This window comes from Phaseolus vulgaris, chromosome 6 (genome assembly GCF_000499845.2).
Source record: "Phaseolus vulgaris cultivar G19833 chromosome 6, P. vulgaris v2.0, whole genome shotgun sequence".
Classification (NCBI taxonomy): Eukaryota; Viridiplantae; Streptophyta; class Magnoliopsida; order Fabales; family Fabaceae; genus Phaseolus; species Phaseolus vulgaris.
Window position 1 is genome coordinate 2,588,124 of NC_023754.2, and position 14,603 is coordinate 2,602,726.

The 14,603-nt window shown below is 43.8% G+C and overlaps 2 protein-coding genes across 2 annotated transcripts; both read left to right on the forward strand.

Annotated features, from left to right (window-relative positions):
- Window positions 1-7,422: 7,422 nt before the first annotated feature.
- LOC137833217 (uncharacterized) lies at window positions 7,423-9,119 on the forward strand. The gene is made up of 3 exons (XM_068641577.1): window positions 7,423-8,171; window positions 8,264-8,663; window positions 8,745-9,119. The coding sequence occupies exons 1-3, from the start codon at window positions 7,423-7,425 to the stop codon at window positions 9,117-9,119; spliced, it is 1,524 nt and encodes a 507-aa protein (XP_068497678.1).
- Window positions 9,120-9,908: 789 nt separating this feature from the next.
- Window positions 9,909-10,766, forward strand: LOC137833218 (uncharacterized). The gene has a single exon (XM_068641578.1). It carries the CDS (start codon window positions 9,909-9,911, stop codon window positions 10,764-10,766), a length of 858 nt encoding a protein of 285 aa, XP_068497679.1.
- Window positions 10,767-14,603: the final 3,837 nt, after the last annotated feature.

Sequence of the window (14,603 nt, forward strand, 5' to 3'; positions counted from 1 at the left end):
AAAAAAAAAATTGAGTGCGAGGTGTTAACATTTCAATAAAATTGTTACCTTCACATTCATTCATGTGTCCGATCATGTTTTGAATAAAGAAAAAGAAAATATAAATGAAGGAGAATCTTTTTGAAGACGTGGCATAGAAATAGTAAGAGGGATTATCAGGATCGTTCGAGGACGACTTAAAATAAGTTACTAAGAAAAAAAAATTGGAGGAGTCATATAAAAACTAAAAATCGTATATTAATATCAATTTAAAATATTAAAAAATAATTTTATTTTTAAATAATTCATATGAAATGATAAAATACTCAATTATATTAATAAAATGAGATATTAAATAAAGGTAAAATCGAAAAAAATATTATATACATTCAAAAATCTCCTTTATATAAATATTTACTGTTCACGTCCTAGTTTGGTTATCAGAGATAATACAATTGACATTAGAGAATTCTCGTAGTTTTTAGTTTTTTCTTAAAAATAATAATTAATTAATTAGTAATAAATTTTTATTATTATTCTTTATTTAAGTTTAAAATAAAGAATTAAATTAAGAGTACTTTATTATTTATTTTAAATAGCTTTATTTTTTTATTAGTTATTGCTTAAGTAATTATTAAATAAATAAATCTTGGAAATTATTATTTTAGTTATAAAATAAATTTTATAGTTGGAAAATTCAAATTTAAATATAAAAATATAGTTATAATTAATAAATATTTAATTTTCAGAAAAAGTTATTTTGCATAGAATTGTTTTATATTTATTGAAGTACAATAACTTTAACTAATAATGTTTTAAAACTGTTATTTAAAATATATTCAAGTAATATTTAATTATAGAGCCAACTGAAGTGATTTAAATGTTTATAAGAAAAATTAAAATTTCATTTATTTTAAAGTTAAAGATAGTGGAAGGAAAGTAAATGGAGTTAAAACAATATAAACATAATTCAAATGAAATATATATATATATATATATAAATTCAAGTGGATTTTCATAAATTATGTTTGTTAGTGTAACTATTATTCTGTAAGTTAGGAATCATAAATTTTTTGGTTTAGATAAATAATTTAATTTTAAGTTTTTTTAATATTTGATTATTTTGGTTACGTTAATGTTATTTTGACTTATACGAATTCATAAATGATCTTTTTATTAACAATCAATAAGTTCATTTCTATTAATTGTTAATGGTATTTGTAGGTTAATACTTACTGTACTAGTACGGCCGGACGATTCAGTGCGTCGGTCAATACTCAGGTCACGCCGACTGACTTATAACGCTTAAGTCAAAAGTTAACCAGATTAGCAAGGCTAATCCATGGTTAAGGGTAGCTTAACGAAATCTTAAACGCAAACCAACACTCTTAACCTGGCCCAACAGTGAAGGCACATTAAGGTAATATAAATAGCACGCACTTCAAGGAGAAATGTACGTCATTATATACAGTACTCCGACAACCGAGTGCCGATACCCTGCTGACTTGAGCGTTGGAGTGCCTTCTGCAGGTACCACCTCCGCCTAGGGTCGGACGATTCAGTGCGTCTGCCAACACTCGGGCCACGCCGACCGACCTATAACGCTCAAGTCAAAGGTTGACCAGATTAGCAAGGCTAATCCATGGTTAAGGGTAGCTCAACGAAACCCTAAACGCAAACCAACCCTCTTAACCTGGCCCTACAGTGAAGGCCCATTAAGGTAATATAAATAACACGCACTTCAAGGAGAAAGGTACGTCATTATATACAATACTCTGACAACTGACTGTCGATACCTCGCTGACTTGAGCGTTGGAGTGCCTTCTGCAGGTGCCACCTCCGCCTGAGGAGCAGGATGACTGAAAGAAGAGAAGCACGACAGGGAGCGCGAACGTGCTAAGGAAGTATCAAGAGTGTTAGACCGACCGGACGCTGGAGTAGGAGCAATCGTTCTCTAGGTCCCCAAACCCGTTCGAGAACAATTGGCGCCCACCGTGGGGCTCGAGAGAACAGCGTGAAGAAACAACAGTAGATGGTATCAACCCATAGTATGCCCGAAGCAGATCAAGCGACAATGATGTTAGCACTCCAGAAGGAGCGGACGGAGATGAAGAAAGCCCATGAGGAGGCTACCAGGAAGAACGAGGAGGAAATCAAAAACCTCTGAGAGGAAAACAAACATATGAAGAAGCTGGTAGATGGAGGACCATCTCTCGTCCCGACCAACCAGGCCGGCAAGTCCTTCGCCACAACTGTCAGCCTACAGGCCGAGAGAGAACCGAAGAACAACCTCATTGTGGAAATGGATAGCGAATCCCACCCTAACAAAACGGTGAACACTATAGGCACCGTTGGCCCCGACCGACGTCACCCCTTCACCGATTTTATCATGGACACCCTTTTGCTAAACAGGTGGAAGGGATTCAACAGGGATCAGTACGACGAAATGACCGACCCTGACGAGCACATGGATGCGTATACGACCCACATGAGTCTGTATACAACGGACGACGTGGTCTAGTGCCAAATCTTCCCAACCTCGCTTAAGGGAGGAGCCCTAAGCTGGTTCACCAAGCTCCCCCCAAATTCAGTGGATTGCTTTGAACCCTGATGGCCAAGTTCGACATTCAGTTCGCAACAAGCCGCCCCTACCACCTGACGTCCATAGCATTGGTCAGCATCCGACAAGAAAAGGGAGAGTCTCTTAGAACTTTCATTGATCGGTTTGGGAAAACCGCTATGAGCATTCGAAACCTCAGCCCTGAGGTGGCAATGCACCACATGTTGACCGCCCTCCAACCGGGGCCCTTCGTTGACAGTCTGTGCATGCAGCCTGCGACAAGCTTGGACGAGCTTAGGCGTCGAGCGACCAAGTTCATGCAATTGGAAGAGCTGCGTGAGTTCAGGAACCAAGCTCGAACCGAAGCGAGCGGGGAAAAGAAGGACGAGAAAGAACGACAAGGAAGATCTAGGTCCGGGCGAGGCGACCCCAAGCGGGATAACCGTGGGCCTCGGTTCTCACGATACACACCCCTCAACATTGACTGAGAAAAAATATTGCAAGAGAAGGGTTGATCCCGCCACCGAGAAGGGCTCTGAGCCCCAAGAACGCCGACTGTAGCAAGAAGGGTCGGTACCACAAAAATACCAGTCATTCGACCGAGGAATGTCAAGCCTTAAAGGATAAGATAGAAGAACTTATCCAAGCAGGGAACCTACACCGCTTTGTGCGAAGCAGTCGCACAGCCAGTGTTCCCCATGCAAAGAAGAAACCCCAAGGAAGAGAGACCGCACACCCTCGGGACCCCGAGAAGGCGACCATCGTCGAGAGCGGCACGGGAGGAGAAATGATCCCCCCAAAGACGATACTAGAAGAGGTCGTGAGGTCATAAACACCATTGTCGGCGGGTTTGCCAGAGGTAAAAGTTTTAACAACACACAAAAGAAACATCTACGCGTTGTCCACCAACTAAACTTGGTGTCCATCCGACCGAGGATGCCACCCATAACATTTACAGACAAAGACTTCAAAGGGATAGTGATGAGCATATATTTATTCACACACAATAGCCTTATTCATAGATTATTGGACTATAATAATAAATAAATCCATTGTTTTAATTAATATTCTTATATTTGGGTTTATTTGGGCCTTAACTATTATTATTGTTAATTTTGTGTTTTTAGAGTAAATTATCCGGAGGAAGCATCTACCTTTGTGAATGGGCCAAATATGCAAAAGTCCAAGTTGCTTCTTGAACCAAAACAGAAAACAAATTCTGAGGAGAAGAAAGAGAAAATAAAATCTACAATATCTCAGAAACAGAATTGGAAGCAAATATTCTGCAAAAATACAAGAATTATGGAAAGATAGAAACTTGGAAACGGTTAACAAAATATAAACTACAATATTCTCTCAAGATCCTTGGAGCAGAAAAGCCTATAAAAGGACACAAGCATCAGGGAGACAAGAGGGAGCTTCATAGGGTTTTCTTAGTTTATTTTCTTCTTAGTGATTCTTTTGTTTTGCCTCCGCATGGAAGGCTAAACCTTTTTGGTTGATTCTTTTGTAATTCCCCATTGAGTTATGAGGTTTTGTTCCAATAAAAGTTTCGATTTTTAATTCTCTATAGCAGTTGTTTTTATTGTCTAATCTCCTGGAAAACTGGTTTTTGTGAGAGGTTGTACTTGAACGCATGATTGAGAGTCTTCCTTATCTTAAACTTTGGTTTCTTAGTTAGTTCGCATTGTTCTAATTAATTTCTTGGGCGCATGATTCAAGGGAGAGGAGGTAAGCATTCCCATGGAGTATACGCATGGAACAAAGTGGGTATTGATTAAACCAGTAGACGCATGCTTTACTGGTGAGTTTCAGTTGAATCAGATCGGCGCATGTTCAATCTGGTTTAGCTCTGTTGGAGGATTGAGAAAAGATTAATCTTTAGAGAACCTGTGAAGAATTCAATGGTGGAAGAACTTGGGATCAACCGCTTTTTATTTGTTATTTTAATTTTTTTTATATTTTCTGCACAACTATCTCAAACCCCCCTTTTTATCTTTATTGTTATTGCTAACTTGTATTGTCTGCAGATAGATTTTAAACCCTGATCAACTGATTTTACTATTGGATTCGTTGGGAGACGACTTGGGGACATTTGTCCACAATTATACTATCATCTCTCTAGTGTTAGACAAGTCTACGCTAGAATCATATTAATTTGACAGCAAAACGACAGCTATCAGATAGACCCTTCCCAGGACGACCCAATGGTGATATCGGTCGACATTGACGATTTCACCATTAAGAAGACCCTCATGGACCAAGGGAGCTCGATCAACATCCTTTACTGGAAGACCTTTAAAGCCATGGGGATCCCAGTAGAGGAAATGATGCCCTACGACGACCATGTAGTCAGCTTTTCTGGGGAGCGGGTGGGCACAAAGGGGTACATTGAGTTGTATACAACCTTCGACCTAGATGACACAAGCAAAACCTTGAAGATCAGGTATTTAGTTATTGACGCAAATACCTCCTACAACATCCTCCTAGGGCGGTCGTCCCTAAACAAGCTTGGGGTGATCGTCTCCACCCCTCATCTCATGATGAAGTTCCCCTCTCTATCGGGCGATATACTGACCATTCACGTGGATAAAAAAATAGCAAGGGAGTGTTACGCAGAAAGCTTGCGAGTGGAGCCCACCTGACAGAAGGTTACCAACAGCCACCCGCCCAAACACAAGATACCCGGCCGAGGGAGATCCCCACAAAGACACGCATCACCGGCCGAACACGCAGTCGCCATGGTAGACCTCGACCTAAGAGAGGTTGAACCAAGACTAGAAGCGAAGGACGAGCTACGCCACGCCGCCCTCATTGATGAGGAGCGGTACACAAGTATTGGTACGACCATGGCAGCCGCTGACGCCGAACTCATCCATCGAACCTTAAAGAAAAATGTGGATCTCTTTGCCTGGACGGCCGCCGACGTCCCAAGCGTCAATCCTGAAATAATCAGTCACCGTCTCTCGGTGTACAAAGAAGCACGCCCGGTTGCACAGAAAAAGAGAAACCACGGAGAAGACAAGAGGCTCGCGGCCAGAGCCGAGGCTGAAAAACTTCTCAAAGTCGGGTTCATCCGCGAAGCCCGGTACTCAACCTGGTTAGCTAATGTAGTGATGGTCACGAAGCCGAACGACAAATGGCGGATGTGCATCGACTATAAAGATTTGAACAAAGCGTGCCCCCAAGGACTCATATCCCCTCCCCAACATCGACCGACTCGTTGACAGAGCGACCAGTCACAAAATGTTGAGCTTCCTGGATGCTTACTCTGGCTACAACCAGATAAGCATGCATCCCAAGGACAAGGAAAAAACCACCTTCACAACCGACGACGCAAACTACTTCTATGAGGTAATGTCGTTCGGCCTAAAGAATGCAGGGGCCACTTACCAGAGGCTGATGGACAAGATTTTCAAGGGGATGATAGGTAGGAGCGTAGAGGTCTACGTAGACGACATTGTGGTGAAATCTGACTCGTGCGGTCAGCACGTCAACGACTTGCAAGAAGTCTTTGACGCCCTAAGGAAGGTCAACATGCGCCTCAATCCCGAGAAATGCGCGTTCGACGTCGAGCAAGGTTATCAAACTCTAGGGTTAACTCGTAAACCCTTACGAGTTTAAGAGTCAAGTGAAGGGTGGCGAGTCAACTCGGCAGCAAAATCGTTTTTGAGTAAACCCGCAGTTGACTCGGTCAAACTCGACCAAACTCGCGAGTTTAGGGCCGAGTCACCGAGTTGCAAAAATTGGCCCAAAACAGAGCGTTTTGGTTAGTTTTTTAGGGTTTTACTTACCTGGTTCACGTTCTCCTCACGTGTTCATCTTCTTCACGATCTCATCTCCTTCATTGTCATCATCGCTGCAGCTTCTCCTTGCGTCATTCGTCATCGTCGTCGTCGTTGCTGCTCGTCGTCATCGCCGCACAGCGTCGCGTCGCTCGTCATCGCCGCACAGCGTCGCGTCGCACCGCGCCGCACAACACTACGTCGCACCGCACAACACCGCGTCGCACTGTGATAGGTAAGTAGTCTCGGTCTCTTGCTGCTATTGTGAGAACAGATTGGGAAATTAGGGTTTTAAAATTAGGGTTTCTAAAATTAGGGGTTTTAAAATAGGATTTTAAAATTAGGGTTGGGACAGATTGGATTTTAGTTTAATTTTAGGGCAGATTGACTAATTGATGGTTTTTTTTTTAATTTTTGGCATAGTAAGATCATAAGATGTCTGGAACTAGTTCAAATTCAGCATTACTGCCACCTAGAAGTAAGAATGCGGTAGGAAATAGAACAGATATTGGATGGAAGCATGGAACTGATGTTTCGGGGAATGGAAAAAAAGTGAAATGTAATTACTGCAGCAAAATATTTAATGGAGGAATTTTCAGATTCAAAAGTCATATTGCCGGAACAAGATATGATTCTGAACCTTGTGTATCAGTACCAGAAGAAATCAAAGATTTAATGTTGAAAGTTGTCTCGAAAGCTAAAGATGCCTCATTGAAGAAAAGAAAGTTGAAGTTTAATAGTTTTGGACAAACTGATGGTGAGGAAGATAGTGAAAGTATCTCTAGCAAGATGTTTAAAAGTAAATCTTCATCTTCTGATGGTGTTCAAGCTACTCTGAATCAAATGTACAAGAGGGGTGATAAAGAAAAAGTTGATGCTCAAGTTGCTGAATTTTTCTACACAAGTGCCATCCCATTCAATGTTATTAGAAATCCAGCTTTTGCAAAGATGTGTGACATGATTGGTAGATATGGTGTTGGCTATAAACCTCCAACATATCATGATATTAGAGAGAAGCTTTTGAAACAAGCCGTACACAAAACTGATATAGAACTTGAAAAGTATAAGGATGAATAGAAGAGAACAGGTTGTACCATTATGTCTGATGGATGGACAGACAAAAAAAGACGGTCAATTTGTAATTTTTTGGTGAACAGTCCTAAAGGAACTGTGTTTCTATATTCATTAGATACCTCTGACATCTCAAAAACTGCAGATAAAGTATTTAAAATGTTGGATGATGCAGTAGAATTTGTTGGTGAGGAAAATGTACTGCAGGTAGTTACTGATAATGCTGCAAATTTCAAGGCAGGTGGAGAGCTTTTGATGCAAAAAAGGGAGCACCTATATTGGACTCCATGTGCTGCCCATTGTATTGATTTAATCATTGAAGATTTTGAGAAGCAATTAAAGGTCCATGAAACTACTATCCAAAAGGGAAGAAGGATCACTACCTACATTTATGGTAGAGCAATGCTAATTACCATTTTGAAAAAGTTTACGAATGGAAGGGACTTGATAAGGCCTGGAATGACTAGATTTGCCACAGCATATTTGACTCTAGCTTGTTTGTATGAAATGAAAACATCATTGATGACCATGTTTAACTCTGAAGAATGGAAAACAAGCAAGTTTGGAACTTCTCAAGAAGGGAGAAAAGTTCAAAATGTGGTATTAGATAGTCGATTTTGGAAGACTGTAAGTATATGCTTAAAAGTTGTTGCCCCTCTTATGGTGGTCCTTCGATTGGTAGATTCGGATGTAAAACCCGCAATGGGATTTATATATGAGGGGATGGATTGCGCCAAAGAGAAGATTAAAAGCAACTTTAATAATATCAAGAAAAGGTAACATTTCTAGGTTTCTTCCATTTTAAATTTTAATACTTATTTATTGTGTAATTATTTCTAAGTTCTAACATAACATAATTGGTACGTAGTTATGAACCTGTTTGGAAAATCATTGATCAGAGGTGGAATAATCAGCTTCATAGGCCTTTGCATGCAGCTGCCTATTACCTAAACCCCCAATTACACTATCAACCAAACTTTAGAAATGATGATGTTGAGGTGAAGGAGGGGTTGTACATGTGCATGAGAAGATTGGTTAATGACGTTGCAGAAAGAACAAAAATCAATTTGCAATTTACTGATTTTCACCATGCAAGAGGAATATTTTCTTTGGAAGATGCAAAGCTGGGTAGGAAAGGTATGTTACCTGCAGATTGGTGGGAGATGTTTGGGGATAGAACTCCAGAACTAAAGAGGTTTGTTGTTCGAGTTTTGAGTTTAACTTGTAGTTATTCAGGGTGTGAGCGTAATTGGAGCTCATTTGAAATGGTAATTAAAGTTCTTCAAGTTATTTAAGGTTTTTTCTTGATTTGATTTATATATTGACAAAAATTTCATATTTAATTATAGGTTCATACAAAAAGAAGAAATCGTTTGGCTCAAAAGAAAATGAATGGCTTAGTTTATGTAATGTATAATTCGAAGTTGAGAAACAGACAAATTAGAAGATCTATTGCTCTTCCATTTGAAGACATTCAGTCCGATAATGAATGGATAACTGAAGAAGGAGATAATGTTGTTGAGGTTGAGCAAACTCTACTTGAAAATGATGGTGTGAATGTTGACTTAGGTGGAGGAACAAGTTTAAATGATTCAATTCCAGATGCAACTGATTTTGATAATATAGTTTTTGATGATGATGTTGTTGATGAAGATGATGATGATGAAGATGGAGATGATCATGAAGATCTTGGAGATAATTTCCTTAGAGCATTAGATGAATGAATGAGACTTTTAAAACTATAACATTTGTGTTGTTTTAGTTATTTTATTGGTGTATGAACTTGTTTATTTCAATATTATGGATTTGATATCATGAATTATTATTTTTTTGTTAAATTTTTATGTGAAGTAGACTCTTACGAGTCTACGAGTCGGGTTTACGAGTTGAGTTTACTGGGCTCCCACGAGTCACAGTAGACTCTCGAGTCTGATAACCTTGGCGTCGAGGGCGATAAATTCCTCGGTTTCATGTTGACCCACAGAGGAATTGAAGCTAATCCCGACAAGTGTAAGGCCATAACTGAAATGAGAAGCCCGAAAAACCTGAAGGAAATCCAACAACTACTCGATTGTTTGACAACACTATCTAGGTTTGTCCCTCGGCTTGCCGAACGAATCAGACCAATGGCACAAATGCTACGAAAAACGTCAAAGTTTAGCTGGAATGAAGCGTGTGAAGGCATTTTCGGCCAACTCAAAGAATTCCTGTCATCACCGACCGTCATTCAAAAGCCGAGACTCGATCTCCCGATCGTGGTATACTTGGTTGTCTCCGAGGAAGCGGTCAGCTCCGCCCTAGTCCAAGAAGTCAACAACGAAGAGCACCCAGTGTATTTTGTTAGCCGGATGCTCCACGCGACCGAAACAAGGTATTAGATGATCGAAAAAGTCGCACTGGCATTGGTGTTGACCGCGAGGAGGATGCGACTATACTTCCAAAACCACGCCATCACGGTAAGAACCAACTATCCCATATATAAAATACTATCTAAACCCAACCTCGGAGGACGAATGATAGGATGGTCGGTCGAGCTATCCGAATTCGACATTCGGTATGAGCCAAGAGGTGCCATAAATTCTCAATGCCTGGCGGATTTCTCACCGGAGCTATCACCGCATCCCGACACCCCGACCGAGTGGGTACTCTTTGTGGATGGTTCGTCCAACAAAACTGCTTGCGTCGCAGGGGTCGTTCTGGAGGGCCCAGGAGATCTCCTAGTTGAACAAGCGCTCCAGTTCGCCTTCAAAGCAACCAAAAACCAGGCCGAATACGAAGCCATATTGGTCGGCTTAAACCTCGCACACGACCTGAGAGCACGCGAAGTCATATGCAAAAGGGACTCACAGCTGATTGTCAGTCAGATAAAAGGCAAATTCGAAGTCAAAGAACCCCTCCTCCAACGCTATTATCACACGGTCAGCAACTCCATCGCCAAGTTCGATAAAGTCACCATTAAGCATATACCACGACAGGAGAACGAACGAGCAGACGCACTCTCTCATCTCGCCTCCTCTAAAAAACAAAGCCACCATCGCTCGGTTGTCCAGATGCGTCTGCAACAACCAAGCGTAGGCGGCGCCGAATGCCTGGCAATCACCGAGTCCAATACTTGGATAAACCCAATCATCCAGTACTTGGAGCATGGAACGTGTCAGCCGAGTGAAGAAAAGAATATCAGACGACAGTGCGCCCGATACACCATGATCGACCAAGATCTATATAGGAGGGGATATTCGACACCGCTCCTAAAATGCCTTACTAAAGAACAATCCAAGTACGTCCTACAAGAGATTCACAACGGGGCATGCGGTAACCACTACGGGGCTCGAACTATGGCAGCCAAAGTCATCCGAGCAGGATACTACTGACCGACCGTTAACGGAGATTGCATGGAATATGTTAAAAGGTGCCAGAAGTGCCAAGAGTTCGGCCCACTCCACCACCTGAAACCAGAAGAACTCCACAGCATGACATCACCATGGTCGTTCGCCACGTGGGGAATGGACATTATCGACCCATTCTCACCCGGCAAGGGCCAAAGAAAACACCTGTTAGTCGTTGTGGACTACTTCAACAAGAGCTAGTGGTCGGACTCGACCTCCTCAACGAACTTCGCGACAAGAGCAAAATCCGCGAAACAGCGTGCAAGCTTCGGGCGGCAAGAAGATACAACACGAAGGTTCGGCCTAGAAGCTTCCACAAAGGTGACCTCGTCTGGAGGATGCACAACAATGCCAGGAAGGCTGACGGCAAGTTCTCGTCGAACTGGGAAGGACCGTTTCGAATTTGAGAAGTAGGAGGAGGGGGAGCATACCACCTAGAACAACTATTAGGGAAAATTGTACCGAGGACGTGGAATGCCACGCACCTCAAGTTTTATTTCAGCTAAACATGAATAAAATTCACGCACTCTTTCCTCGCCTGGCAACACCATCAGTCAGAGAGGTTTTAACGAGGCATTTTCTTCAAGCAATGCGCAGACTAAAAACCATACACACGGCTCAACCAGGATGTAGCCTTAACCGACATACCCTCCCGAGACCCAAACGTGGGTGTTGGCCAAGACGAAACCTCACACGGCATACCCTCCCAACACCTCATCTACGGTTCGACCAGGATGAAGCCTCAACCAGCATACCCTCTCGAAACCCAAAACACTAGTGTTGCCAGGGTAAAACCCAAAATGGTATACCCTCCCAACACTTCACCCATGGTTCAGCCAGGGATTGGCCCTAATCGGCATACCCTCAATGAGTCACCAGCTGAGCGAGAGGTTTAACTTGCGCAAACAAACGTTCTCAATCCAGTTATACTCAAGAGGCCGACCGCCATCTCGAATCAGTTCGTTATTAACACACGCCAACTGGGTTCGTTAATGTTAATCTAGTTACACTACAAAGGTCGACCGCCATTTCAATTCAGTTCATTAGAAACGCATGCCAATTGGGTTCGTCAAACCAATCATCTTAACCTACATTCACACTCACATCGACCGAAAGAAACAACTTGCGTAAATTGTTAAAAGCAAAAGCGATCGATTCTATTAATACAACAAAAGGTGGAGGCCACACCCCGACCCCAAGGGAATGAACAGAACGAGTCTAAAAACCTAAAACCTACGCCCTAGTCTTCAACAACCTCGATCAGGGCAGGTTTGTCAACGCCCTGAGCATTCTGGTCGTCGCCCACAGGTACCAACTGGTCGTTGACCACATCCATATCTTGGTCAAACTAATCAGAAGGTGGAGGCCACCCGTACAGCACCTCGGCCTGTCGAACGGCCAGGTCGAAGCTTTGATTTATTAAGACCATGGTATCCTCCATGGTCTTCAGCACTTCAGCCTCGACCGCCTCCTTCCCTCGCTGCTCAGCAGCAGCCTTCTCCTCCAAAAGTGCTCCCCTGCGCTTGACCGTCCCCAGCGCCTTTCGTAATAGCACAATTTCTGCCATTTTGTCGGCGTCAGCCTTCTCCACCCTGGCCAGCCAAGCCGTGCCCAGCTCGAGCTCCGCGGCTTGCGAACACAACTTCATTTTGTACTTTGCGTTCGCATCCACGACCTGCTGGAGGTTGTTGGACGCCTCCTGGAGTTGATGCTCGAGGTGCAATAACTCCTCGACCCACCGCCTGCGAGCCTCGGCCCCTTAGCGAGTCAGCATAAGCCCACGACAGATCATCTCGATGCCACCGTCGAGAATATCCTCCTCGGGGACCGACCCGACCAGCTCCTCAACGCTGGGGGCAAGTTGAAGTTCATTACGTTGGTGAAGCACTTGTCACCCATCAGCAATGCCAAGGCCGACCCTTGGACAACTGCCACAGGCACGGTGACTGCTGATGGAATGGGACGGTTGAACTCATCCGTTGACAACGAGGCGGGACGAGTGACCGTTCTGCAAGCGAGAGGGGTTGGCCTCTCCCCGGGAGCCCTGAAGGTTCGGGGTGTGTTGCCTCCCTCCCTCCCCCTCTTCTTGGGGTTCTTCGACGACCTTGCTCGGGCGGTATCGACAGGGGGGGGACCGGTACCCACACCGCCCCTCTTCTCATTTAACTTTGTCTTAAACGATCTCAACATGCTGATCGCTCGGGGAATTACTCTCTCGGCGATTGCTGCAACAAGAAACAACATGTTAATCACAAATATAGAAGAATGCCCGAAATACAAAACGAGATAAACGTACCCTCGAAGGCCGCTTCGCGGTCGGTCTCTGTGTACAAAGACATCAGCGGTCGAGCGGGAAGCTTCTTCGGAAGGCTATCAAACAGAGTAAAAACCTCTCGCTCGCCCTCGCTTGGATTGGCCGGACGTGGCCAATCCTTTATCTTCGTCGGAATCCTTGTCCAGAACAAGGGAAACCTCGGCTGGCCAACCTCGTCAAAAAAATAACGTGTGCCCACCGGCTCCACGTACACCTTAAAGAATTTCTCCTTAAAATTCTTATAGGAGGTCATGAAGGCTTTGAACAACACGCTGCCTGGCCGACTGACCAAGGAATGCCAGCCAACCAACTCGGAAGGGTGAGAAGCATAGAAATGCAGGAAACAAGACAACAGAGGGCGCACCCCGAACGTCCAGCATACCACGCGGAAAGCCTGCATGGACGCCCACGTATTAGGGTGCAGCTGACTTGGCACCACGTTAAGCGCCCGAAGAACGCTCATCGTGAACGCGTCGAAGGGAAGAGACACGTGCAAATCAGAAAAAAGACAACTATAAATAAAAAAGAAAGGGGGCTCGGTTGACGACCGTTCCCTATACACACGATCCTCCAAGGAACAAAGACCGAACGCTAACAAGGAGTCCTCAGTCGAGGCCTTTAAAATTGGAACCTTGTCCAAGAATTCGGCCACTGAGGCGTCCGTGTGAAACAAAGACGCAATCTCGCACACCTTGGGGTCAACCCAAGCAGGACCCCGGTGAAGGTGCGGTCGCTTAGAAGAGCTAGACCGATCTGACGCATTGTTAGCGTCATCACCCCTTACCCCCTCCACCGCTGGGGCGACAACTTGAATCACCCCGACCGAGATAGGTTTGTCAGAAAATGGTGTAGAAGAGGACGAAGAAGACGAAGACGAACAGGAGGGGGGTTCGGGGAGAGGAGACCGAGCAGGAGAAGAGGAAGAAGTTGGACGCAAATGAGTAGACATGACTAACCTTTGACGGACGAAGGAAGTAGCTAAGGTCGCTGAATTCGTTCGGGTGTTGGAGCTCAATCAGTATTAAAACGCGTAAGAGGCAACTACTCTCAACCCCTATTTATAGCCTGAAGACGTCTCAGAAACCCAAACGTCACAAGATCTCAACCGTTGGATTTTCCTGATCCAACGACCCACATCGCTTGGTGCCTAAAAAACCCCTCATAAATGCACGTCGCATCACTCACTCAGCCGCCGTTTTCTAGTCACTTCACCCATCATCACACCACCGCCCGAGGCCCATTTTCAAACTCTTCGGTTGTCTAAGCTCTTGAGCCTGGGGGGCTACTGTACTAGTACGGGCGAACGATTCAGTGCGTCGGCCAACACTCGGGCCACGCCGACCGACCTATAATGCTCAAGTCAAAGGTTGACCAAATTAGCAAGGCTAATCCATGGTTAAGGGTAGCTTAACGAAACCCTAAACGCAAGCCAACCCTCTTAACCTGGTCCAACAATGAAGGCCCATTAAGGTAATATAAATAGCATGCACTTCAAGGAGAAATATACA